Source organism: Tachyglossus aculeatus, chromosome 10, assembly GCF_015852505.1.
Source record: "Tachyglossus aculeatus isolate mTacAcu1 chromosome 10, mTacAcu1.pri, whole genome shotgun sequence".
Classification (NCBI taxonomy): Eukaryota; Metazoa; Chordata; class Mammalia; order Monotremata; family Tachyglossidae; genus Tachyglossus; species Tachyglossus aculeatus.
In genome coordinates this window covers 53,356,154-53,384,012 of record NC_052075.1, presented here as the reverse complement: position 1 = coordinate 53,384,012, position 27,859 = coordinate 53,356,154, and the positions used below count along the sequence as shown (strand labels likewise).

Genomic DNA, 27,859 nt, shown 5'->3' with positions numbered 1-27,859 from the left:
GGGGCTAGGACGGGGCGGTCCCGGCGATGGGGCAGTTAAGGAGCCCGGGCAAGGAAGCAGGAGGCGTCGGGGCTGGCACCTACCCACTGAGCTAACCAGTCGCCACCTCCCTCCTTTCCTTCCCTCCCTCCCTCCCGACGTCGGGCATGGCCCCTTGGCGGGTCCCCGCCCCCAGTCGAGGGGCATGTGGGCTGTGGGGGTGGAGCCTCAGCCCCGGGCCGAGCCCGTCCAGCTGCAGACGGCCGACCGGGCTCTGGGCATCCCGGAGGGCACCGGCGCCTGCTGCCCGTCGGAGCCCGCGGCCATGCCCAACTGACGGGGGGGGCCGGCTCGCGCGGCTGCCCGGGGGCCGGTGCCCTCGCCTGTCTGGCCATGGCGCGGCGGGGGAGCGTGGTGCCCGTGTGCTGCCTGGCCCTCCTGGCGCTGCTGGCACTGCCCGGCCGGGGCTGCGGGCCCGGCCGGGGCCCCGTGGGCCGGCGCCGCTACGTGCGCAAGCAGCTCGTCCCGCTCCTCTATAAGCAGTTCGTGCCCGGGGTGCCCGAGCGGACCCTGGGGGCCAGCGGCCAGCCCGAGGGCAAGGTGGGCCGCGGCTCCGAGCGCTTCCGGGACCTGGTGCCCAACTACAACCCCGATATCATCTTCAAGGACGAGGAGAATAGCGGCGCCGACCGCCTCATGACCGAGGTAACGGCCACCGCCTCTCCCTGCCCTTCCTCCCTCTCCCCGGCCCCCCTGAGAGTGCCCGGGGCCCACCCGACGGCCCGCAGCCCCCCGTCCCGGGGAAGCCGGGTGCCCTCTGCCCCCAGCCGGGCCACCCTGGGCTGGTGGACGACGGCACGTCTTGGACGCCACCTGTTCCGAGCAGCGTGGAAAGCGCCCCTCCCCGCGGGAGAGGAGGTCCCGAATCGCGCCAGCCTCGACGGCGCGGACGGGACGCTGGTGGAAAGGGGCGTTGGGAGGGGGGTGCTGAAAGTCGGGGGGCCGGTGAGACGACAGAGAGAGGCGGCGGCGGGGGAGAGCCTGGTGAGCCAAGTGGGCTTGGGTGGGGATTCGCGAGGTGGCGGCAGGCGAGACGGGAAATGGCTCAGGCGGGGACCGGGGGTCAGGTCAGTGGCCGAGCCGCTCAGGAAGGACTGAGGTGAGCCCGAGGCCAGCGGGGCTGGCGGGCACTTCACGTTCATTCATTCAGTCGGATTTACTGAGCGCTCGCCGGCTGCACAGCACTGTACTAAGCGCTTGGAAAGTACAATTCAGCAACAGAGACAAGCCCACAACGGGCTCACACACTCCGGGCGCCAGGCCAGCAATCCTGGAGGGCCCTGGCGCGGGGAGGGGGCGGGAGGGCGGAGGGGGCTTCCCACGGGTCTCCGTCTCCGGGACCCTCCCCGGCCCCGGAGAGACACGGGAGTCCCGACTCTAGCCTCCTCCGGTCGGAGCTCTGGGCGAGTCACTTTGAGCCTCAGTTACCTCATCTGCAAAATGGGGATAGAGTCTGTGCCCCCCCTCCGTGGGACAACCTGATGACCTTGTGGGTAGGGACTGTCTCTATATGTTACCAACTTGTACTTCCCAAGCGCTTAGTGCAGTGCTCTGCACACAGTAAGCGCTCAATAAATACGATTGATGGTGATGATGATGATCTAACCCAGCGCTTAGAACAGTGCTTGGCACATAGTGAGGGCTCAAAAGATATCATTCAATCAATCAATCGTATTTATTTATTGAGCACTTACTGTGTGCAGAGCACTGTACTAAGCGCTGGGTACTAAGCGCAAGCATCATCTATCTATCTATCTATCTATCTATCTATCTATCTATCTATCTCCGTCCCCTTGCCCGGCCCAGCCAAGAGGCAGCGCCTGGGTCCCCTGGGTCCCCACCACAGTCTGACCCGGAAGGCAGGGGAAGGGATGCCAGAATGTGGACAGGAGGCGGCAGGGGAGGGGGCAAAAAAGATTCAAGTCGCCCCTGCCACGGCGTGGCTCAGTGGAAAGAGCACGGGCTTTGGAGTCAGAAGTCATGGGTTCAAGTCCAGTCTCCACCAATTGTCAGCCGTGTGACTTTGGGCAAGTCACTTAACTTCTCTGGGCCTCAGTGACCTCATCTGTAAAATGGGGATGAAGACTGTGAGCCCCCTGTGGGACAACCTGATCACCTTGTAATCTCCCCAGCGCTTAGAACAGCGCTTTGCACATAGCAAGCGCTTACTAAATGCCGTCATTATTATCATTTATCATTACAGGGAGGAAGATAATTGCTTCTATTACGCTCCTAATTCGACCCATTTCGCTTGAATGTGCGGGACAATTCCTTAGTTTTCTGCAACCCTGGCGAGGATGGGGGAGCACGCCCAAGAGGGAGGGAGCAAGCCCAAGAGGGACGGTGCAAGTTGGGGCTGGGGGCTGGATCTGGGGCTGGGTTTGGGTGGAGGGTTCATTCATTCATTCAGTCATTCATTCATTCATTCCATCGTATTTATTGAACGCTTACTGTGTGCAGAGCACTGTACTAAGAGCTTGGGAAGTACAAGTTGGCAACATATAGAGATGGTCCCTACCCAACAACGGGCTCACAGTCTAGAAGGGCAGACAACAAAACAAAACATGTGGACAGGTGTCAAGTCGTCAGAAGGAATAGCATTTATTAAGCACTTACTATGTGCAAAGCATTGTTCTAAGCGCTGAGGAGGTTACAAGGTGATCAGGTTGTCCCACGCGGGGCTCGCAGTCTTTATCCCCATTTTACAAATGAGGTCACTGAGTCCCAAAGAAGTTAAGTGACTTGCCCAAAGTCACACAGCTGACAATTGGTGGAGCTGAGATTTGAACCCACGACCTCTCACTCCAAAGCCCACTGAGCCACGCTGCTTCTCGTGCATTCTTCTAGATGCACATCGTTAACAAAATAAATAGAATAGTAGATATGTACAAGTAAAATAAATAGAGTAATAAATCTGTACAAACATATATACAGGTGCTGTGGGGAGGGGAAGGAGGTGGGGCAGAGGAGAGGAAAAAGGGGGCTCAGTCTGGGAAGGCCTCTTGGAGGAGGTGAGCTCTCAGTAGGGCTTTGAAGGGAGGAAGAGAGCTAGCTTGGCGGATGTGTGGAGGGAGGGCATTCCGGGCCAGGGGGAGGACATGGGCTGGGGGTCGACGGCGGGACAGGCGAGAACGAGGTACAGTGAGGAGGTTAGCGGCAGAGGAGCGGAGGGTGCGGGCTGGGCTGGAGAAGGAGAGAAAGGAGATGAGGTAGGAGGGGGCGAGGAGATGGACAGCCTTGAAGCCGAGAGTGAGGAGCTTTTGCTTGATGCGTAGGTTGACTGGCAGCCACTGGAGATTTTTGAGGAAGGGAGTAACATGCCCAGAGCGTTTCTGCACACATCTAAGCGCTTGGGAAGTACAATTCAGCAAATAGAGACAATCCCTGCCCACAACGGGCTCGACACTAGAGAGGGCAGGGAGGTATTGTGAGGGTGGGGCACTCCAGCCGGGAGAGGGGCTGGGAGGAGCCTCGAAGGCCGTCGGGGACAGTGGGGGGAGGGACTCGGAGCCTTCGGTCTTTTCCTGCCTGGAGTTCGAGTTCCCGCAGGTTCGGCAGTAAGAGGGAGTTGAACACATCTTCCCCTGACCCTCCCGAGGTGGGAAGGCAGGTTGGAGGCCCGATCCCCTGGGTCCCTCCTCCCGACCTCTCCACTCTTACTAGTGCGAGGGGCGAGGCGGGGGGGGGTGGTGGTGGTGGTGGTATCGGCCTCCCCTGGACCCTCCTCTTCCACGTTCCCCTCCAATTCCTTGGTGGCTCAGCGGACCCATCGACTCCGTGAGCCCCTTGTGGGACAGAGACTGGGTCCAACCCCATTAGTCTGCATCATCATCATCAATAGTATTTATTGAGCGCTTACTATGTGCAGAGCACTGTACTAAGTGCTTGGGAAGTACAAATTGGCAACATATAGAGACAGTCCCTACCCAACAGTGGGCTCACAGTCTAAAAGGGGGAGACAGAGAACAAAACCAAACATACTAACAAAATAAAATAAATAGAATAGATATGTACAAGTAAAATAAATAAATAAATAGAGTAATAAATATGTACAAACATATATACATATATACAGGTGCTGTGGGGAAGGGAAGGAGGTAAGATGGGGGGATGGAGGGGGGACAAGGGGGAGAGGAAGGAAGGGGCTCAGTCTGGGAAGGCCTCCTGGAGGAGGTGAGCTCTCAGCAGGGCCTTGAAGGGAGGAAGAGAGCTAGCTTGGCAGATGGGCAGAGGGAGGACATTCCAGGCCCGGGGGATGACGTGGGCCGGGGGTCGATGGCGGGACAGGCGAGAACGAGGTACGGTGAGGAGATTAGCAGCGGAGGGTGCGGGCTGGGCTGGAGAAGGAGAAAAGGGAGGTGAGGTAGGAGGGGGCGAGGTGATGGAGAGCCTTGAAGCCCAGGGTGAGGAGTTTCTGCCTGCAGGAGTGTCTGCATCTACCTCAGCGCTTAATATAATGCTTGGCACTTAACAGATACCACAATTACAATTCATTATGATGTCCGCCTCCCTGATGCTGCACCTTCAAGGCAGAGCCCTCTGTCAGGCACTGGGGGAGCCCCGAAACTGCCCCTCCCTCAATCAGTCAATGGTATTTATTGAGTGCTTACTGTGTGCTGAACTCCGTACTAAGCTCTGTGGAGAGAACAGTATAATAAAAGTGGCAGACGCGATCCCTGCCCACAAGGAACTTACAATCAATCAGTCAATGGTATTTATTGAGTGCTTACTCATTAATTCAATCATATTTATTGAGCGCTTACTGGGTGCAGAGCACTGTACTAAGCAGTTGGGAAAGTACAATGCAATAGAACTGTTAGACACAATCCCCGCCTGCAGGGAACTTTCAATCTAGAGGGGGAGACAATCAATCTATCAATCAGTGGTATTTATTGAGGACTTACTATGTGCTGAGGCGTTAACACAAATTGCAGGTAGGGGAAATAGGAGAGTAGGAGGCTATTCATTCATTCAATCGTATTTACGGAGAGCTTACTGTGTGTAGAGCACTGCACTAAGCACTTGTAAAGTACAATCAATCAATTAATGATATTTAATGAGTCAGTCAATCATATTTATTGAGTGCTTACCGTATGCAGAGCACTGTACTAAGCACTTGGGAGAGTACACTAGAACAATAGGCACATTCCCTGCCTACAATGAGCTTAACGTGTGCAGAGCGCTGTACTAAGTGCTTGGGAGAGGACAATACAACAGTGTTGGTAGACAAGTCCCCTGCCCACAAGGAGCTGACAGTCTAGAGGGATTAGTCCTTCTCTTCGTATTGGGGGTTCCCAAAGCCACACTCCAGAATGCCTGAGGGAAGAGAGAGAAGGTGTCAGCTCCCTTAACCCGATCTGATGATAGTATTTGTTCAGTGCTTACTTTGTGCCAGGCAGTGTATTAAGCGACCGGTGGATACAAGCAAATCGAGTTGGACACAGTCCCTGTCCCACATGGGGCTCACCGTCTCAATCTCCCTTTTACAGATGAGGTAACTGAGGCCCAGAGAAGTGAAGTGACTTGTCCAGTAGATGAGGTAGATGACTTGGCCAATAGCAAAGCAGCGTGGCTCAATGGAAAGAGCATGGGCTTTGGAGTCAGAGGTCATGGGTTCAAATCCTGGCTCTGCCACTTGTCAGCTGTGTGACTTTGGCAAATCACTTAACTTCTCTGGGCCTCAGTTACCTCATCTGTAAAATGGGGATGAAGACTGTGAGTCCCCCGTGGGACAACCTGATCACCCTGTATCCTCCCCAGCGCTTAGAACAGTGCTTTGTACATAGTAAGTGCTTAACAAATGCCATTATTATTATTATTATTATCATGAGGTGACTGTGGCCCAGAGAAGGGAAGTGACTTGTCCAAACCCCACAGCAGACAAGTGGCGGAGCCGGGATCGGAACCCACGACCTTCTTTTCACGACCTTTTTTAGACTGTGAGCCCACTGTCGGGTAGGGACTGTCTCTATATTTTGCCAACTTGGACTTCCGAAGTGCTTAGTACAGTGCTCTGCACACAGTAAGCGCTCAATAAATACGATTGATTGATTGCTTGATTCTGACTCCCAGGCTGGCGACCTCTCCACTAGGCCACTCTGCTTCCATAAGGGCTGCGGAGCTGGGCTACCCGGAGGGGGCTCCACGAACCTGTGGCCGCCCCCCGGAGTAGTTGGGGGGCAGTTCCTCGCCCACCTCGACCCTCTCCCGTCCCTCCATCCCCCTCCCTCCCGCCTCATCCCTCTGCCACTGTCCCTGGGAAGAGGGAAGCCAAGGTCGCTCCCTCAGACTGTTACTGTTTCGGAGCGATAATCGCCGCCTCTCCCCCCATCCCGGGCCCAGGCTGCGAGGCTGCCCCTCTCCCCTGCTCCCCCCTGGGCTGCTGGGCCCCTCCCTCCCCCCCACCCATTCCGGGGGCCCGAGGAGCAGGCCTGGCCTGGCCTGGGGATGGGGGGGAGGGAAGGGAGCCCGGCTCCCTGCCCTTTTTCTCCCAGCGCTGGGGCGGCTGAAAAGCCCCTTTGTGGCCGGAGCTGCTGAGTCCGCTTCTCCCGCCGTGGCCCCGGCCCCGGCCCGACATTCCCGCTCAGTTAAGTCACCCGGAGAAAAGCCATTGTGCCCCGCCAGCGAGCCCCCTCCCCCGCCCCCTGTGTCCCCCCTCCTCGGGCAGGGCCTCCTGGCCGTTCCCCGGCACCCCTTCCCCTCCGTGGGCCCGGGGCGCAACAGGTTAACCCTAGGGAGGAGGAGGAAGAGGAGGAGGAGGAGAAGGAGGGAGGAAGGAAGGAAGGAAACGGTGCCCGGTAGCAAGGGAGGCAGTGAAACAAAAGATAAATCGTTGGAGAGAGGCCTGGGCCAGGCCGGGGGCGGGGGGCGAGGACCGACTCGGGTCATGGAGATATTAGCCTCGGGAGAGCCGGGACCCGCCCCCTCCTTCCTCCCACCCCGTCTGTGGGACTCCCCTCCTGCCCAAACCAGCTCCCTCCATCAGCCCTGTCCCCCCACAGAGGTGACTGCATTGCAGGGGGCACTGGGAGAGGCAGGAGGGCCTTCCCTCCCAGAGCAGCCTGGAGCGAGGGCAGGTTTGGGGGAGACTCGGCTCCCACAAGCCAGATGTCTGCCTCGCCCCGCCTTGGGTTGACCCCGGCCCCTTCCCTCCCAGCGCTGTAAGGAGCGGGCCAACGCGCTAGCCATCGCCGTGATGAACACGTGGCCGGGAGTGCGCCTGCGGGTGACCGAGGGCTGGGACGAGGACGGCCATCACGCCCAGGACTCGCTGCACTACGAAGGCCGGGCCCTGGACATCACCACGTCCGATCGCGACCGCGACAAGTACGGGCTGCTGGCCCGACTGGCCGTGGAGGCCGGCTTCGATTGGGTGCACTATGAGTCCCGCAACCACGTGCACGTGTCCGTCAAAGCCGGTAGGCAGGGGTCCGGGGAGGAAGGCTTCGATCCATCAATCCATACTTCGGTGGTTTTGACTGAGCGCTCACTGCGTGCAGAGCACTGGGCTAGTGCTTGGGTCAGTAACAATAATAATAATAATTCTTGTATTTGCTGAGCACTTACTATGTGCCCAGCACTGTTCCAAGCACTGGGGTGGATACAGGGTAATCAGGTTGTCCCTTGTGGGGCTCACATTTTGAATCCCCACTTTACAGATGAGGTAACTGAGGCACAGAGAAGTTAAGGGACTTGCCCAAGGTCACACAAGCGGACAAGTGGCGGAGGCGGAATTAGAACCCACACCCTCTGACTCCCAAGCCCGGGCTCTTTCCACTAAGCCACGAGAGTCGATAGGTACATTCCCCGCCCAAAAGGAGCTTACAGTCCAGATTGGGGGACAGGCATTAATATAAAGAAATTACCAAGGTGGATGTGAGTGCCGTGGGGGCGGAGGGTGGAGTGAATACTGACTGCCCAAAGGTCACAGTTACAACTGCAAAGAAGGGGAAAATGAGGACTTAATTGGGGACAATCGCTCGCTTGGAGGAGATGTGCCTCGGTTTTCTCACCTACGAAATTAGGTTCAGAGCCTCGCTTTAGGGCACAAAACATGCCAGGGACAGAGCAGGGATGGATCAGAGCCTGTTTAGCATCTCATTCCAGGCACTTTGCACCAGGCTACTCTATCACCTTCCCGTTAAAAAAAAAGCCCTTCTCTCCCCTGGGGACACCTAGGGTTATCCCAAAGCCCAGGTGTGTTCAGCCAACATCCTGTAGGTCCTTCACAAACAGGATTCTCCAGAGCCACCCCACACCAGAGGGGATGGGTCGGGGGGGGGTTTCGTGGGTTTTTTTGTTTTGGTTTTCTTTTTGAGGTGGGGAAGGGGCACCCCTCCAGGTAGGACTGAGCTGCCCCTTCCCCCCACCTCCCTCTCGTACTCCCCACAGATAATTCCCTGGCGGTGCGTGCCGGCGGCTGCTTCCCGGGCAATGCCACAGTGCAGCTGCGGAGCGGCGAACGCAAAGGGCTGCGGGAGCTACACCATGGGGACTGGGTGCTGGCGGCCGATGCGTCCGGTCGGGTAGTGCCCACGCCGGTGCTGCTCTTCCTGGACCGGGACCTGCAGCGCCGTGCCTCGTTCGTGGCCGTGGAGACGGAGCGGCCCCCACGCAAACTGCTGCTCACACCCTGGCACCTGGTCTTTGCCGCACGCGGCCCCGCGCCTGCCCCAGGGGACTTCGAGCCTGTGTTCGCGCGCCGCTTGCGCGCAGGGGACTCTGTGCTCGCGCCCGGAGGGGGTGCGCTGAGGCCGGCCCGCGTGGCCCGCGTGGCACGCGAGGAGGCTGTGGGCGTCTTCGCACCTCTGACAGCGCACGGGACGCTGCTGGTGAACGACGTGCTGGCCTCGTGCTACGCCGTGCTGGAGAGCCACCAGTGGGCCCACCGCGCCTTCGCACCCCTGCGCCTGCTGCACGCCCTGGGCGCCCTGCTCCCCTCCGGAGCCATACAGCCCACTGGCATGCACTGGTACTCGCGCCTACTGTACCGCCTGGCAGAGGAGCTGCTGGGCTGAGAGCCCCCCACCCCACCCGCCGGCCCATCACCTCGGCCCTCCTGGCGCGGGGTGGGGGACGGAAGCACAGCAGGGAGGTGGCGGGGGTGGCACATGAAGTGTTCCGGAAGGATGAACACGGAGAGGGGCCTGGGCCGGGGCTGGGTCTGAGCTGGTGGCGGTGGTGCAGAGTGGGGGTCCAACCGGTCCCCGGGCCGGATCGGGGGGGAGGTAAGGGGCTGGGGAGTGCTTCAGGGTCAAAGGGTGCAAGGGAAGGATTCCCAGACCCCACTTGCAGCCTGGACCCGCTCCTTACATGCCCCTCGGAACCACGTATCCGGTCGGGTGGTGCCCACGCTGGTGCTGCTCTTCCTGGACCAGGACCCGCAGTGCCGTGCCTCCTTCGTGGCCATGGAGATGGAGCGGCCCCCAAGAGTTTTATTTTTCTATTTATAAAATGTAATATAATGTTCCGTGCACCTCCATCCGCAACTGGTGCCGTTTTGTGCCTAAGGAGCTGGTGGAGTGGGCACGCTCTAACCCCATCCCAGGCAGCGTGGTGGGTCCGTGTGCTGTAATAAAGGAGACAGCTTACGGGGGGCTTAGGCTGCTGCTGCTGCTGCTACCACTACTGCTGCTCGTTCTCCATCCTTCAGGCCGAGCCTGGACCGAGCCCACCTTCTCGGAGAATTGGCCCTCTGACTCAAAGGAATCCATGGTTTCCTTTACCCCGGGACCGGACTACTCCTTCCCTATCCCTCGGGCAGCGGGGAGCCCAGCCCAGCCTGAGCAGAGGCCCGGACGGAGGGCAAGCCTGGGAGCCGGGTATTTGCCCAGCACCTCCCCCCACCTTCGACAGTCGCCCCACTCCCCGGCTGACCCTCCTAACCCCTGCCCCCGCTCTGATCCGACTCCACATTCCTGCCGCTTCCATTTGCATAGTGAAGGTCAAGACGGAAGGGGGGCCGGGGGCGACGGGGTTGAGAAACTACCGATCCTTCGGAGGGCTGGAGTCCTGCTAGTGGGGACCCCCACTGAGGCTCGGGTGTTGGGTGCTGGCGCCTCCCACCAGGGATTTGTTAAGGACTTACTATGTGCCAAGCATTGCTCTAAGCACTGGGCTAGATTGGTGGAGTGGATAAACCATGGGCCTAGGAGTCAAAGGGTCATGTGTTTTAATCCCTGCTCTGCCACTTGTCTGCTGTGTGACCTTGGGCAAGTCAATTTGACTTCTGTGCCTCAGTTCCCTCATCTGTAAAACAGGGGTTGAGACCGGGAGCCCCACGTGGGACAGGGACTGCGTCCAACCCAACTTGCTTGTATCCACCCCAGCGCTTAATCCAATCAATCAATCAATCGTATTTATTGAGCGCTTACTGTGTGCAGAGCACTGTGCTAAGCGCTTGGGAAGTACAAGTTGGCAACATATAGAGACAGTCCCTACCCATAATCCAGTGCCTGGCATTGTAGTAAGCGTTTAACAAATTCCACAATTATTATTATTCTATGTGGCTCAAAGTCTCAATCCCCATTTTACAGATGAGGGAACTGAGGCCCAGAGAATTGACTCGTCCAAGGTCACACAGCAGACAGGTGACACAGATGGGATTAGAACCGAATTCCTTCTGACTCCCAAGCCCGGGGTCTCTCTCCTTGGCCCCCACCTCCTTCCAGTCTCCAGCCCTGGTTCTTCCATAGGGCCCAGGAAGCACCGTGCCCGGCTCTCCGGACTTGTTTCATCTCCACGCTACTCCTGGGCAACCCGCGCTGAACAATGGCCAGTTCCACCGTCGGGTCTCACAGTGCTCTGCACATAGTAAGCGCTCAATAAATATGACTGATGATGATGGTCTGGACCCACCCAGGGTCTCCAGCAGAGGCGGGAGGAGGTTCCCGGGGCCCATGCCACCTCTCTCACGTTCTTACCCCTCGTAGAGGAGGTGACTGTTGTAGGGTCCTTCGGTAGCCAAGAGGGCTAAACCCTGGAGTCCTAAATTCGCCCTCTGAATTCGTATCCACGACGGGTGTTGGCCGCCCTCCGGTGGCCTCTGAGGGAACTTCTGGGTCAGGTGTCCCCCCTATTACTAGAAACTATGGTATGGTCCTTTCGGGCAGAAGCCGGGAGCGAGGACTGTACCACATACCAGAAGAGGGGGAGAATAAGGTGAGGGTCGAAGAAGTGACGAAGGGAGGGGATTGGGATGGGGGCACGTTTTTCCCCAGCAGAGCTGCTTCCTCCCCTGCTGCCCTCACGGTCAGGATGGCGGTAGCCATGTCCCCTTAATCTTTCCAAGTTCGGCTCCTAAGTATAATAACATTAGTAATAATGATAATAATATTTGTCAAGTGGTAAGTATGCATTACATCAGGCATGGGGGTAAAAATAGTAATAATGATGATGGCATCATGATGATGGCAAAGCACTGTTCTAAGCGCTGGGGAGGATACGAGGTGATCAGGTGTCCCACATGGGGCTCACAGTCTTCATCCCCATTTTACAGATGAGGTAACTGAGGCACAGATAAGTTACGTGACTTGCCCAAAGTCGCACAGCTGACAAGTGGCGGAGCTGGGATTTGAATCCATGACCTCTGACTCCCAAGCCCGGGCTCTTTCCACTGAGGCAGGCTGCTTCATTCATTCATTCAATCGTATTTATTAAGCGCTTACTGTGTACAGAGCACTGTACTAAGAGCTTGGGAAGTTCAAGTTGGCAACATATAGAGACAGTCCCTACCCAACAGGGGGTTCACAGTCTAGAAGGGGGAGACAGACAAAAAAAAAAACCCAAAAATATATTAACAAAATAAAATAAATAGAATAGCTGCTTCTCACAGGGTAGGCACAAGATACTAGCATCAGAACCAGACCCGTCCTACGTTGGGCTCACATTCTGTGGAGGAGGGAGAACGGGGGTTGTGTCTAACCTGATGAATCTTGTGTCTACTGCAGCGCTTAGTATAGTGCAAGGCACAGAGGGAGCACTTAACAGATGCCACAATTATTATTATATTTATTATTATATCCTGAAATGAATACAGTACCCAAATGCCTCTCTTCAAGGAGCTTGTGATCCATTGGCTCCTTCCTACCTCTTCCTATTGGAAAGGTATAACAGTGAAATGGAGGCAGGAAGGATACTATTAGGAAGAGTATTTACTGAGGGCCCACCAGGAGCAAGGTACTGTACTAATAAACCATTCTCTGCCTACAGTGCTCTGCACACGATATGTCCTTACACCACTTGTTGATTGAATACAAGGGGCTTACACTCTGATTAGGGGGTGGTCTGAGAAATCTGGTTTTCATGCTATCTAAGGTGATGAAGAGAGAAGCTGAGGGTTTCCTGACTGAGTTGGGAGAAGGAACAGAGGGGAGATTCCAGGTCTTTTTTAAAGTGGTACTCGTTAAGCACTTACTTTGTGCCAAGCACTGTACTAAGGGCTGGAGTAGATGCCACTTAACTGAGTCAGACGATTATGAGACTCATAGTGTAGAGGAGAGGGAGGACAGGTATTAAATCCCCACTTTCCAGATGAGGTAACTGAGGCCCAGAGAATTGAATGAATGAAGTGACTTGTCCAAGGTCATAGAGCAGGCAAGTGGCAGAGCCTGGACCAGAACCCAGGTCTTCTGACTACCAGGCAGGCTCTTTCCATTAGCCCCGCTGCTTCTGGCCACAATGAAGGAGGAATGATTCTATTTCTCTGCTTTGCCTTTGCTCTCAGGGATTTCAGCTCCTGAGCAGCTGGTGCTGAGGGAGCTCAGAGTGGCTACAAAGCTACCCTAATTGCCACCAGAGGGTTAGAGTGTGAGCCACGAATCAATCAATGGTATTTGCTCAGCACTTATAGCGTGCAGAGTACTGAACTAAAGGTTTGTGAGAGTACAGTACAGTAAAGTTGGTAGACACAACCCCACCATAATATTATTATTACAATCTATTAATTCAATTGTATTTATTGAGCGCTTACTGTGTGCAGAGCACTGTACTAAGTGCTTAGTACAATCTAGATGAAAGATTAACCAGCAAAGACCTTCTGGAGGAGGTAGGCTCTGAGGAGGGTCTGGACTATCAATGGTATTTACTGTGAGCAAAGATCACTGTACTTACTGTCTGGGAGAGTTCAGTACAACAGAGTTGGTAGACACATTCCCTGTCCATAAAGAGCTTACAGTCTAAAGGGGAAGAGCAGAGGTCTTGCAGTTGTGAAGGGAGAAGGAGCTCCAGATGGATGGAAAAATGTGTGAGCAAGAGGCCTCTCTCTCTCTCCTGCTAGACTGTAAACCCCTCAAGGGTAGGGATCTTGTCTAGTATTAATCAATTAATCGATCAGTGGTATTTGTTGAATGCTTATTGAGTGTGCGGAAAGAACAATATACTAGAGTTGGTAGTCATGACCCCTGCCGAGGATAGTTTTGAGTAGCAGAGGACAGAGCACGGGCCCCGGGAGTGGGAAGGCCCTGGGTTCTAATCCAGCTCCGTCCCTTGTCTGCTGTGTGACCTTGGGAAAGTCACTTCGCTTCTCTGGGCCTCAATTCTGTCATCTGCAAAACAGGGATTAAGACTGCGCCCAACGTGATTAGCTTGCGTCTACCCTGGCACTTAGAACAGTAGCTGGTGCGTAGTAAGTGCTTAACAAATACCACTGGAAAAAAAAGAGCTTCCAATCTAGAGGGGGAAACTGACATTGAAATAAATTACAAAGAAATGACAGGGCATTACATTCTCCTAAACGACTAGTTCAGTGATCTGAACCTATTAGGCCTTCGATAGATACTATTGACCAATTTGTACTTCCCAAGCAATTAGTACAGTGCTCTGCACCCAGTAAGCGCTCAATAAATATGATTGAATGAATGAATTGAGTTTGTGTACTACATGTCCTATGAACACTTGAGGTTCACAACTCCTCCTCTCCCCTCCAGTTCTCAGCAGGAAATGAGATTCAGGACCCCTCTGCAGGGGTATGGTATTCGGGGAAAGGCCTCCCTGTACTGTAAGCTCCTTTTGTACTGTGATTGAGGCTACCAGCTCTGTTGTATTTTCCAAAGCGCTTACTACAGTGTTCTGCACAAAGTAAGCGTTCAATAAATATGATGGATTGATTGATGGATGGATGGACTTATGTTGGGGGGAGCGAGAGGATTGATGGATGGATGGATGGATGGATGGATGGATGGATGGATGGATAGATGGATGAATGGGTGGATGGATTTGTGTGTATGTGGGTGGGGGGAGGAGCAGTTGGTTCCCAGAAAAATTGGCAGAAAGAGAGAAACTAGGAGAGGATCACTCCCAATCAATGCAGGAGGGAGCCGTTTCTCCTTGAAGAGATTTGATTGCTCAAAGGCAAAAGAGTCAGTCCTCTGTATTGGCATTTGTTAAGCACTTACTATACACCGTACTAAGCTCTGGGATAGATACAAGAAAATCAGGTGGCACATGGGGCTCACAGTCTAAGTAGGAGGGAGAGCAGGGATTGAATCCTCATTTTGCAGATGAGGGAACTGAGGCCCAGGCCCAGGCCTGGGCTCTGTCCACTAAGCCACTCTGCTTCTCTACTTGTTTGCTGTGTGACATTGACCAAATCACTTAAATTCTCTGTGCCTCACTTACCTCATCTGTAAAATGGGGATCAAGACTGTGAGCTCTATATGGGACAGAGACTGTATCTGACCTAACTTGTATCTACCCCAGTGCTCAGTAGAGTGCCTGGCATATAGTAAGCACTTAAAAAGTACCACAATTATTATTATTGTGATCTCTGCACATAGTAAGCGCTCAATAAATACGATTGATTGATTGATTGATTGATATTATTGCTAGTCTGACTCTCAGGCTGGTAATCTTTCCACTAGACCACTAGACTACTGCCAAGCCTGGAAACTGCCATCAGCCTTGGAGATGCCAGGCCCTGTAAGCCTCTAGACTGTAAGCTCGCTGTGGGCAGGGAACATGTCTACCAATTCTGTTGTTTTGTACTCTCCCAAGTGCTTAGTACACTGCTCTGCAGACAGTAAGCACTCAATAAATACCATTGATTGATTGCCTAGAGTTGTGGGATGCAGGTTATTCTATTATTATCATCCTCATCGTTGTTATCACTCCCTTCCCACACCTCTAGCCCAGAAACAGGAAAATCTTAAATATTTAGTGAGGGTCCCTTCCAGTAGTGGGCGGAGCTCCAAATAATAATAATAATAATAATTTTGGTATTTAAGCGCTTACTATGTGCAAAGCACTGTTCTAAGCGCTGGGGAGGATACAAGGTGATCAGGTTGTCCCATGTGGGGCTCACAATCTTAATCTCCATTTTACAGATGAGGGAACTGAGGCACAGAGAAGCTAAGTGGTTTGCCCAAAGTCACACAGCTGACAAGTGGCAGAGCTGGGATTTGAACCCATGACCTCTGACTCCTAAGCCCAGGTTCTTTCCCCTAAGCCATGCTGCTTCTCTAATACTATGTATGCATAGTAATTCCAAATCAATTATCAGTCAATCAATAATATTTATCGGGTGCCTACTATGCGCAAAGCACTCTACTAAACACTTAGGAGGGTACAATTAAGGTAAAAGGCACAATCCCTGCCCTCAGATTTACACTTTAACAGGAGACAGGGCCCTTCTTGGGGGATCTGAATGGGTAACAAGAATAATAATAATTGTGGTATTTATTAAGTGCTGACTATAATAATAATTAGGGTATTTGTTAAGCACTTACTGTGTTGTCAGGCACTGTACTGGGCGCTGGGGTGGATACAAGCAAATCGGGTTGAACATGGCCCTTGTCCCATGTGGGGCTCACAATCTCAATCCCCATTTGCAGATGAGGTAACTGAGCCCGTTGTTGGGTAAGGACCGTCTCTCTGTGTTGCCGACTTGTCATCATCATCATCATCAATCGTATTTATTGAGCCTTTACTATGTGCAGAGCACTGTACTAAGCGCTTGGGAAGTACAAATTGGCAACATATAGAGACAGTCCCTACCCAACAGTGGGCTCACAGTCTAAAAGGGGGAGACAGAGAACCAAACCAAACATACTAACAAAATAAAATAAATAGAATAGATATGTACAAGTAAAATAAATAAATAAACAGAGTAATAAATATGTACAAACATATATACATATATACAGGTGTTGTGGGGAAGGGAAGGAGGTAAGTGGGGGGGATGGAGAGGGGGATCGGCAACATCTAGAGACAGTCCCTACCCAACAGTGGGCTCACAGTCTAAAAGGGGGAGGCAGAGAACCAAACCAAACAGACTAACAAAATAAAATAAATAGAATAGATATGTACAAGTAAAATAAATAAATAGAGTAATAAATATGTACAAACATATATACATATATACAGGTGTTGTGGGGAAGGGAAGGAGGTAAGATGTGGGGGATGGAGAGGGAGATCGGCAACATATAGAGACAGTCTCTACCCAACAGTGGGCTCACAGTCTAAAAGGGGGAGACAGAGAACCAAACCAAACATACTAACAAAATAAAATAAATAGAATAAGTATGTACAAGTAAAATAAATAAATAAATAAATAAATAAATAGAGTAATAAATATGTACAAACATATATACAGGTGATGTGGGGAAGGGAAGGAGGTAAGATGGGAGGGATGGAGAGGGGGATCGGCAACCTCTAGAGACAGTCCCTACCCAACAGTGGGCTCACAGTCTAAAAGGGGGAGGCAGAGAACCAAACCAAACATACTAACAAAATAAAATAAATAGAATAGGTATGTACAAGTAAAATAAATAGAGTAATAAATATGTACAAACATATATACATATATACAGGTGTTGTGGGGAAGGGAAGGAGGTAAGATGTGGGGGATGGAGAAGGGGATCGGCAACATAGAGAGACAGTCCCTACCCAACAGTGGGCTCACAGTCTAAAAGGGGGAGGCAGAGAACCAAACCAAACAGACTAACAAAATAAAATAAATAGAATAGGTATGTACAAGTAAAATAAATAGAGTAATAAATATGTACAAACATATATACATATATACAGGTGTTGTGGGAAAGGGAAGGAGGTAAGATGGGGGGGATGGAGAGGGGGATCGGCAACATAGAGAGACAGTCCCTACCCAACAGTGGGCTCACAGTCTAAAAGGGGGAGGCAGAGAACCAAACCAAACATACTAGCAAAATAAAATAAATAGAATAGATATGTACAAGTAAATAAATAGAGTAGTAAATATGTACAAACATATATACATATATACAGGTGAATAAATAAATAAATAAATAAATAAATAAATAAAAAATAAATAAATAAATAATAAATAATAAATAATAAATAAATAGAGTAATAAATATGTACAAACATATATACAGGTGTTGTGGGGAAGGGAAGGAGGTAAGATGGGGGGGATGGAGAGGGGGATCGGTAACATCTAGAGACAGTCCCTACCCAGCAGTGGGCTCACAGTCTAAAAGGGGGAGGCAGAGAACCAAACATACTAACAAAATAAAATAAATAGAATAGGTATGTACAAGCAAAATAAATAAATAAATAGAGTAGCTTGTGCTTCCCCTTCCCACAGCACCTGTATATATGTATATATACCATATGTATATATGGTTGTACATATTTATTACTCTGTTTATTTATTTATTTATTTATTTTACTTGTACATTTCTATCCTACTTATTTTATTTTGTTGGTATGTTTGGTTCTGTTCTCTGTCTCCCCCTTTTAGACTGTGAGCCCACTATCGGGTAGGGACTGTCTCTATGTGATGCCAATTTGTACTTCCCAAGCGCTTAGTACAGTGCTCTGCACATAGTAAGCGCTCAATAAATACGATTGATTGATTGATTGATTCCCAAGCGCTCCGCACGCCGTAAGCGCTCAGTAAATAGGACCGAATGAATGGCGGCCCAATCCGCTCCGGGCCCCGCGCCACGTGCGCGGCGGCCGCCCCGCCCCGCGCGCGCGCGCGCGCGCTCTCTCTCTCTCTCTCTCTCTCTCTCTCTGGCCCTTTTTTGTGAATGAACTCCGCGGCCTCCCCGCGCATGCGCATCCCCGCCCTCCCGGGCTGGCCAATGGGCGTCGGGGAAGGGGGCGTGGCCGGCGCGGCGCGGCCGTATAGTCCCCGGGCGGCGGCGGCCGCGGGTACCGGGCTCGTCGTGTTGTGGTCACGTGGTCCTCCCGCCCCGCTTGTTTTGGTTTCACGTTTCAGCGGTACCGGGCGGGAGGGAGGAGGCTTTCCGGGGGCCGGGGCCCCCCAGCACCATGCCGCTGGTCCGCTACAGGAAAGTAGCCATCCTAGGCTACCGCTCCGTGGGTGAGTCTGCGGCGGCTGCACCGGACGAGGGAGCGGTGGCGGGCTCGGGGCTGGCGGGACCTTAGAGAAGCAGCGTGGCTCCGTGGAAAGAGCCCGGGCTTTGGAGTCAGAGGTCATGGGTTCAAATCCCGGCTCTGCCAGTTGTCAGCTGTGGGACTTGGGCAAGTCACTTCACTTCTCTGGGCTTCAGTTACCTCATCTGTAAAATGGGGGTGAAGACTGGAAGCCCCCCGTGGGACAACCTGATCACCTTGTAACCTCCCCAGCGCTTAGAACAGTGCTTTGCACATAGTAAGCGCTTAACAAATACCATCATTATTATTATTATTATTATTAACGGAGCGAGGAGGAGGAGGCAGCAGCAGCAACAGGGGAAGTCCGGCCTCCGCCGGACTGGCGATGCCCCCGGAGCTGGAGCAGCGGGGAGAATCAATCAATCAATCGTATTGATTGAGCGCTTACTGTGTATATATGTTTGTACAGATTTATTACTCGATTTATTTATTTATTTTACTTGCACATATCTATTCTGTTTATTTTATTTTGTTAGTCTGGTTTTGTTCTCTGTCTCCCCCTTTTAGACTGTGAGCCCACTGTTGGGTCGGGACTGTCTCTATATGTTGCCAACTTGTACTTCCCAAGCGCTTAGTACAGTGCGCTGCACACAGTAAGCGCTCAATAAATACGATTGATTGATACTAAGCGCTTGGGAAGCCCAAGCTGGCAACATCTAGAGACAGTCCCCACCCAACAGTGGGCTCACAGTCTAAAAGGGGGAGACAGAAAACAAAACCAGACATACTATTTATTTTACTTGTACATATCTATTCTATTTATTTTGTTAGTATGTTTGGTTTTGTTCTCTGTCTCCCCCTCTTAGACTGTGAGCCCACTGTTGGGTAGGGACTGTCCCTATATGTTGCCAATTTGTCCTTCCCAAGCGCTTAGTACAGTGCTCTGCACACAGTAAGCGCTCAATAAATACGATTGATGATGATGACTAACAAAATAGAATAGATAGGTACAAGTAAAATGTTGGGTCGGGACCGGCTCGAGATGTTGCCGGCTTGGACTTCCCAAGCGCTTAGTCCAGTGCTCTGCACACAGTAAGCGCTCACTCAGTGCGATTGAATGAATTGAAAGCACGCGTTCCCCCGCGCTGGGGGAGGAGAAGGGCCGAGGCAGGGCGGGACCCCGGGGTGGAGGAGGAAGCTCGGCATTCATTCAGTCAGTCGTATTTATTGGGCGCTTACTGTGTGCAGAGCACTGTGCTAAGCGCTTGGGAAGTACAAGTTGGCCACGTATTCATTCAATTGTATTTATCGAGCGCTTACTGTGTGCAGAGCACTGGACTAAGCGCTTGGGAAGTACAAGTTGGCAACATATTCATTCAATTGGATTTATTGAGCGCTTACTGTGTGCAGAGCACTGGACTAAGCGCTTGGGAAGTACAGGTTGGCAACATATAGAGAAAGTCCCTACCCAACAGTGGGCTCACAGCCTAGAAGGGGATTGGGGTCGGGAGGATCCCATGGCGCCACCTTCAATCAGTCAATCGTATTTATTGAGCGCTGTGTGCTGAGCACTGTACTAAGCGCTTAGGAAGTACAAGTTGGCAACATATAGAGACAGTCCCTACCCAACAGTGGGCTCACAGTCTAGAAGGGGATTGGGGTCGGGAGGATCCCACGGCGCCACCTTGCTAGTCGGGGCTCCCTGCGGCCAAGGTGCAACTTCACTCCCTCGCCCCGAATCGAGAGGGGCCGGGCGGAGGGCGGCCTCGTCTTCCGAGAAGCCGCGTGGCTCGGTGGAAAGAGCCCGGGCTTTGGAGTCAAAGGTCATGGGTTCAAATCCCGGCTCCGCCAATTGTCAGGTGGGTGACTTTGGGCAAGTCACTTCACTTCTCTGGGCTTCAGTTACCTCATCTGTAAAATGGGGATTAAAGACTGTGAGCCCCCCGTGGGACAACCTGATCACCTTGTAACTTCCCCAGCGCTTAGAACAGTGCTTTGCACATAGTAAGTGCTTAACAAATGACATTATTATTATTATTGTTATTATTATTCGAGGGGGGGACGGCTTGGAGAGCGGCCACACTGTCCCCCTTCCCCCCTCAGGCAAGACGTCCCTGGCGCACCAGTTTGTGGATGGAGAATTCCTGGAATGCTACGACCCCACGGTGGAGAGCAGTGAGTGGTGGGGAGGGGGACTTTGGGTACCTTATCTGACTTCCCAGGTGCCAAGGGCCTGATCTGATCAAACTTTGACCCCTGAACTTTGGCAACCCCCCTGGGTCGGGGGGGGGGGGGCAGAGTAGAGAGGGCCAGATCTGCAGTTGGAAGGATCAGGGGCGGCGGCGGTGGGGGGGTGTCGAGATGATTTGGGTCTAGGGACTGGTCCTGTTTCCCTGCACACAAACAAGCCATGCCTCAGTTTCCCTGCAGAGCCCTGGTTGGGGAGAGGGTTGGTGGGCTTGAACCTCACCCCTTGGTCTCTCTCTTTAAGCTTACAGCAAGACTCTGACCGTGGGCAAAGATGAGTTTCACCTGCAGCTGGTGGATACAGCGGGACAGGTATCAGCTGCTAGGTGTGGGGGGCTAGCTTGGCTCTGCAGTTCCTCTCACTGACTTCTCTGGGCCTCAGTTCCCTCATCTGGAAAATGGGGACTCAGACTGGGAGCCCCACGTGGGGTGGGGACTCTGTCCAACCTGACTAACTTGTATCTACCCCAGTGCTTAGAACAGTGCTTGGCACATAGTAAGCACATAGCAAGGACCATTATCATTAGTAGTCACTTTCAGGGGTGGAATAGTTGTGGGAGGGCAAACCCCCTTGACTCAATCATTCAATCAGTGGTGTCTATTAAGTGCAAAGCATGGTCTTAAGAGCGTGGGGAAGTTGAGCAGGCGTAAAACAGCCTCCCAGCCCACAAGTGTATAATCTAATCAAGTCATCAAGTCGCTTCTGGTTAAGGAAGCGGCGGGGGGTGAGGAGGAAATCCCTCCCTTGGGGCCCTCACCAACCCCCCCCCCCCCCCCGCCCTTGCACCAGGATGAATACAGCATTCTCCCCCACTCCTTCGTCATCGGCGTCCATGGTTACGTCTTGGTCTACTCTGTCACCTCCCTGCGCAGGTGAGCACGGTGGCAGAATGAGGTGGGCCAGGGGGAGGTGGGGGCCAGGGATTCACTTTTGCTTTTTCTCTCGACAGCTTCCAGGTTGTCAAGAGCCTGCACCACAAGCTCTATGAGAGCCGGGGGAAGACAAGGTGAGGCCTCAGGGATGGGGGATGGTTGTTCATAGCTGAATGAAGGAGGCTTGTGGTTTTACAAGTTTTTGTGTGTTGGGGTTTAAACAGCAACAACTTCTTTTTTTTTTTTTTTCCCTTCCCAGGATGCCTGTGGTGCTGGTGGGAAACAAGGCTGACCTCTCTCCCAAGAGGTGGGTGAAGGGCCCCTGTGCCTATCCCCCACGACCCACTCTGTCTCTCTTTTTCCTCCCCCCCACACTGGGTTATGGGCCTAGGACAGCAGCCTCACCTTCTCTTCCCCTACCCTGTTTACAGTAGAGAAGTGCGGACAGAAGAAGGGAAGAAGCTGGCGGAGTCCTGGGGTGCTACTTTCTTGGAGTCATCAGCCCGGGAGAGCCAGGTGTGTGGGCTGAACTTGGAGAGTAGGGAGTGGCTGGGTCGGGGGGGAGGGATCTGCCACTAAATTCCTACTCTCCTTCCTCTGGGGGTGCAATGGGGGTCTGTTTAAGCTGTTGCTTTCTGCAGGTGACGGAAAGCATCTTCACCAAGATCATTGAGGAGATCGCTCGGGTGGAGAATTCCTATGGGCAAGAGCGCTCCTGCAGCGTCATGTGAGGGCCTGGATGGGCCCAGGGTCACCGCCCAGCCCCTTCCCTCAAATCCCCCCACCCCTGTTGCTAGGGGAGGCCTTAGGCCTGCTCCTTCAGGGGTGGGGGCCCTTCTAGACTCTACGGGTATTTTGGTGCTGCTAGTGCCCCAGCCTACGTGGGTACAATTGGCACCGTTGCATTTGCACAGTCTCCCCAGGCCCACCTGCCTGGGCACCAATGTTTACAAAGGGGGCAAGGAGGACTATGGCTCCACGTTTGGGGGGGGTCCCCCCAACCTCCCCCGACCACCTCTCTACTTCCTGTTGCTGGGGAAGGAGCTATGTTACTGCCTGGAGTGAAGGTCCAGTGCGTGTGTCTGTCTCTCTCTCGCCAGGGGGGAGAGCAGGAAGCCAGCACCCTAGGCCAGGGGCTGTAGAGGGCTGGTTGCCCCTTCAGTGGCTGGGGCTGGCTTCCCTGGTTGGCAGTTTGCAAATAAAAATAAGAAGTTTCTTTTTTTTTTTCTCTCCCCCCTCTAGTCATTGTATGTGGGGTGAAGGAAGAGGTAAAATAGCCCAAGGTTCCTTGCAGGATTGTCCACAGGGCTCATCTATAATCCATGTGTAGTATTAATCCTTTATTATGTACTAAGCACCAGATCACCACTGCTGCTCCTCTCCCTCTTCCCCATAGGGCTCCCAATAGAAAACAGGTATTTGATCCTATTTGAAAGGAGGAAACTGAGGCACTGTGCCTCTTGCCCAAGGACACGCAGGAGGCAATGGCACCAGAGCTTGCAGGATTAGAAGCCAGGACCCCTGCCACCCAGGCCCTACTTCTCTTTATTCTGCCGCACTGTTTTTTCTGAAACGGGGGTGGGAGGTACCTCAGCCCCACCTAACCTGAGCTCTCCTGGACTGTGCTAATCTGACCTTGATGGTTGGAGGTGGGTGGGGAAGTCCTGTCCATGCTCCTCAGCACGGCTGGGTGGCGAATGAACTCAAAAACACAAAACTCATCTAATTTTCTCCCCGACCTCCCCACTGCCTTTTAGTGGGGTGTGAGGAATCTTATCCTTAGCCTTATTCCCTGCATTTAATCTGCAGAAATTGAGAGCTTCCTTACTCCTCAGAGGGCTGTAGATACCACTTTGTGCAGGTGCCTACAAGACTGCATGTCCCCATAGTAATAATTATACTATGTGTTAATGATGGAATTTATTAAGCACTTAGTATGGGTAAAGCACTGTTCTAAGCACTGGAGAGGTTACAAGATGATCAGGTTCTCCCGGGGGGGTGGGGGGGGGGCTCACAGTCTTAATCCCCACTTTACAGATGAGGTAACTGAGGCACAGAGAAGTTAAGAGACTTGCCCAAAGTCACACAGCTGACAACTGGTGGAGCTGGGATTTGAACCCATGACCTCTGACTCCAAAACCCATGCTCTTTCCACTCCACGCTGCTTCTCCCTAAAGCACTTACTATGCACCAGGCACTGTTCTAAGCACTGGGGTGGGTACAAGCAAATCAAGCTGGACACAGTCCCTGTCTCAGGTGGGGCTCACTGTCTCAATCCCCATTTTACAGAAGGGGTAACTGAGGCCCAGAGAAGGGAAGTCACTTGCCTGAGGTCACACAGCAGACAGGTGGGGGAGCTAGGATCAGAACATCATTATCATCATCAATCGTATTGAGCGCTTACTGTGTGCAGAGCACTGTACTAAGCGCTTGGGAAGTACAAATTGGCAACATATACAGTCCCTACCCAACAGTGGGCTCACAGTCTAAAAGCGGGAGACAAAACCAAACATACTAACAAAATAAAATAAATAGAATAGATATGTACAAGTAAAATACATACAGTAATAAATATGCACAAACATATATACAGGTGCTGTGGGGAAGGGAAGGAGGTAAGATGTGGGGGATGGAGAGGGGAACGAGGGGGAGAGGAAGGAAGGGGCTGAGTCTGGGAAGGCCTCCCCAAGCGCTTAGTCCAGTGCTCTGCACACAGGAAGCGCTCAATAAATACGATTGAATGAATGAACTTGTACTTCCCAAGCGCTTAGTCCAGTGCTCTGCACACAGTAAGTGTTTAATAAATACAATTGAATGAAGAACACATGACCTTTTGGCCTCCAGGCCCCCTGATCTATCCACTATGCAGTGTCCCAAGCTGGAGGGGATGGGGGGCTGAGGTGCCCCTAAATCTTCCAGATTGCCCCCCCACCCCCCCCCACAACGCTGCACCCCCCCCCAACGGCTGAAGTGCTGCCCTCTAGTGGTGCCTCTTCACTTCTCTGCAAACTCGTGGGAAGCAATTTGGGTGGGGGACAAGGGAGGGGAAAAAAAACCCACCTGCCCGGCACTTGGGACCATTACACCTTGGTGTTTCACCCGCTCTGCCACTTGTCTGCCGTTTGGGCAAGTCACTTCTCTGGGCTTTCTAGACTGTGAGCCGTGACCGTCTCTATATGTTGCCAACTTGGACTTCCCAAGCGCTTAGTACAGTGCTCTGCACACAGCACTCAATAAATATGAATGAATGAATGGGCTTCAGTGGCCTCATCTGTAAAATGGGGATTGAGACTATGAGCCCCAATTTGCTTAGTAGAGTGCTTGGTACCAGGTAAGTGCTTAATGAATATCATTATCAATCAGTCGTATTTATTGAGCGCTTACTGTGTGCAAAGCACTGTACTAAGCGCTGGGGAATTTACAAGGTGATCAGGTTGCCCCCCGCGGGGCTCACAGTCTTCATCCCCATTTTACAGATGGAACTGAGGCCCAGAGAAGTGAAGTGGCTTGCCCAAATCAATCAATCAATCGTATTCATTGGGCGCTTACTGTGTGCAGAGCACTGTACTAAGCGCTTGGGAAGTACAAGTTGGCAACATACAGAGACAGTCCCTACCCAACAGTGGGCTCACAGTCTAAAAGGGGGAGACAGAGAACAAAACCAAACATACTAACAAAATAAAATAGAATAGATATGTACAAGATAGAGTAATAAATATGTACAAACATATATACAGGTGCTGTGGGGAAGGGAAGGAGGTAATTATTGGGGTTGACAGAAAATCTCTCGAATGCTTCCATCCTTGCTCCCTTCTCCCCATAGAGGAGCTGCCTCAAAGTGCCTCACATGGCAGGTACTGTAATAAGTACTGGGGTTGGTATGGGCTAATCAGATTTGACACAGTTCATGATGCCCCATGTGGGGCTCGCTGTCTTAACCCCCATCTTACAGATGAGGTAACAGGCACAGAACTGACTTGTCCAAAGTCACACAGGTGACAAATGGCAGAGCCGGGATTAACCTGTTCCTTACCCAGGTGAGGGAAATGGTAGTCAGCTGATTGGCTGAGGCTGTCACTGCGGGGGGAACCTAGGAGCCCAGTGGCCTGAGGTCCTACTGGCATCCTACCTCTTGCCAGAAACTTCTACCCCCTATAAATTATTCTGTCCATTTTCATCTTCAAAAGGGTAGATATTGTACATATTTGTACATATTTATCACTCTATTTATTTATTTTACTTGTACATAGCTATTCTATTTATTCTATTTATTTTATTTTGTTAGTGTGTCTGGTTTTGTTCTCTGTCTCCCCCTTTTAGACTGTGAGCCCACTGTTGGGTAGGGACTGTCTCTATATGTTGCCAATTTGTACTTCCCAGGAGCTTAGTACAGTGCTCTGCACATAGTAAGCGCTCAATAAATACTATTGATGATGATGATGATGATAGATAATATCAGACCCAATCCCTGTTGCACATGGGGATAACAGCTGAAATCACACTTCCAAGCAGGCTTCCTTGATTGGTGTCTCCCCTCCCTAGATTATATCCCCCGCAACTACCACTTGAGCACTTCTGTGAATAATTGGCATACTTGTGTACTCACAATTCCATTCCCCAAAGCATTTCTGTACCCACTGTATGCTGTTACTTAAGCCCTGGCTCATAATACACATTCCCTTTTCCTTCTACCACGGTGCCTGTCTTGCCCTTTTAATGGTAAACTCCTTGAGGCCAAGGTTCACGTCCACCACCTTTATTGTGCTCATCCACGTCCCTGCACCTGAGATGTGTCCAATAATGACTACTGGGTGATGGATGATTGAGCAAGGAGGGAATCCAAGCCATCTGCCACGGGGTTGAAGCAACCATGGGGCAGAAGGTCGCCAGGTGGACATAGGGACATGGGCAAAGAGGTGAGAGGGGTCCCTGTCAGCGAGGAAGCGGTGGCTTAAAGACTGGAGACTGAGGTAAAAGATCCAGCACTTAGTACAGTGCTTTTAGACTGTGAGCCCACTGTTGGGTAGGGACTGTCTCTATGTGATGCCAATTTGTACTTCCCAAGCACTTAGTACAGTGCTCTGCACATAGTAAGCGCTCAATAAATACGATTGATTGATTGATTGATTGTAGACTGTAAACACTCAAATTCATTCATTTTAAGCACTTACTGTGTGCAGGGCACTGTACTAAATGCTTGGGAAAGTACAATAAAACAATAAACTGACATTCCCTGCCCACAGCAAGCTCACAGTCTAGAGGCAGAGGAGACAGACATCAATACAATTGAATAAAACTACAGACATACAGACATAAGTGCTGTGGGGCTGGGAGTGGTGGGAGGGAAGAGGAAAAGGAGCAAGTTGGGCTGATGCAGAAGGGAGTGGAAGATGAGGAAAAGTGGGGCTTAGTCTGGAAAGGCCTCTTGGAGGAGATGTGCCTTCAACAAGGCTTTGAAGCAGGGGAGAGTGATTGTCGGATTTGAGGAGGGAGGGCATTCCAAGCCAGGGGTAGTGTGTAGGCCAAGGGTCTGCAGCAAGACAGGTGAAATGGAGGCACTTCTCCCCTGGCTGGGCACATGAGGAGAGGATGCCCCTTCCTGGGACATTGGGTTCACAAGCTGTGCCCACACGGGGCCATGAGGGGCAGCTCTAGAGTGCTGCTTGCCAGGGCAATTGCCCTGGCTAGACCTTGGGTTTTTTTTTCTTGATGGTATTTGTTAAGCCCTATGTGGGTGGAACAACCTAATTACCTTGTATCTATCCCAGGGCTTAGAACAGTGCTTGGCACATAGTAAGCACTTAACAAATACCATCATTATTTAGGTACGTATCCCCGTAGATGGAAAATTCCCTCTAGACGGTAAGGGAATGTGTTTGTTATAATGTCCTCTTCCTAGCGCTTGGTACAGTGCTCTGCACATAGTAAGTACTCAATAAATTCCACTGACTGACTGATATCATTGTACTACTCTACTATTAATGTGCCTATTTAACCATCTTTATCCATCTTCCTAATATTTCACCTCCTGCATGGGAATAATTTTGTACTTTTGTTAAGGGGTAAGCCCCTTACGGGCAGGGCTTGGATTCATTTATTCATTCAATCGTATTTATTGAGCGCTTACGGTGTGCAAAGCACTGTAATAATGATAATTGTGGTATTCGTTAAGCGTTTTGTATGTGCCAAGCACTGTTCTAAGCACTGGGGTAGATATAAGGTAATCAGGTTGTCCCACATGGGTCTCACAGACTTAATCCCCATTTTATAGATGAGGTAACTGAGGCACAGAGAAGTGAAGTGGCTTGCCCAAGGTCACACAGCAGACAAGTGGCGAAGCCGGGATTAGAACCCACGTCCTCTGATTCCCAAGCCGATGCTCTTG

At 52.0% G+C, this 27,859-nt stretch overlaps 2 protein-coding genes across 3 annotated transcripts; both read left to right on the top strand.

Annotated features, from left to right (window-relative positions):
• The first annotated feature begins 372 nt into the window (after nt 1-372).
• On the top strand, nt 373-9,216 carry DHH (desert hedgehog signaling molecule). The gene is made up of 3 exons (XM_038753079.1): nt 373-684; nt 7,196-7,457; nt 8,431-9,216. Exons 1-3 carry the CDS (start codon nt 373-375, stop codon nt 9,054-9,056), a joined length of 1,200 nt encoding a protein of 399 aa, XP_038609007.1. The 3' UTR covers nt 9,057-9,216.
• An 8,987-nt stretch (nt 9,217-18,203) lies between these two features.
• On the top strand, nt 18,204-22,695 carry RHEBL1 (RHEB like 1). Of its 2 annotated transcripts, none has more exons than XM_038753109.1 (8): nt 18,204-18,340; nt 20,458-20,529; nt 20,846-20,913; nt 21,392-21,474; nt 21,552-21,608; nt 21,734-21,781; nt 21,909-21,990; nt 22,116-22,695. In XM_038753109.1, exons 1-8 carry the CDS (start codon nt 18,289-18,291, stop codon nt 22,203-22,205), a joined length of 552 nt encoding a protein of 183 aa, XP_038609037.1. In that variant the 5' UTR covers nt 18,204-18,288; the 3' UTR covers nt 22,206-22,695. The 2 variants fall into 2 exon arrangements, with proteins under 2 accessions (XP_038609037.1, XP_038609036.1); XM_038753108.1 differs by having other exon boundaries at nt 21,906-21,990.
• The last annotated feature ends 5,164 nt before the right edge of the window (nt 22,696-27,859 follow it).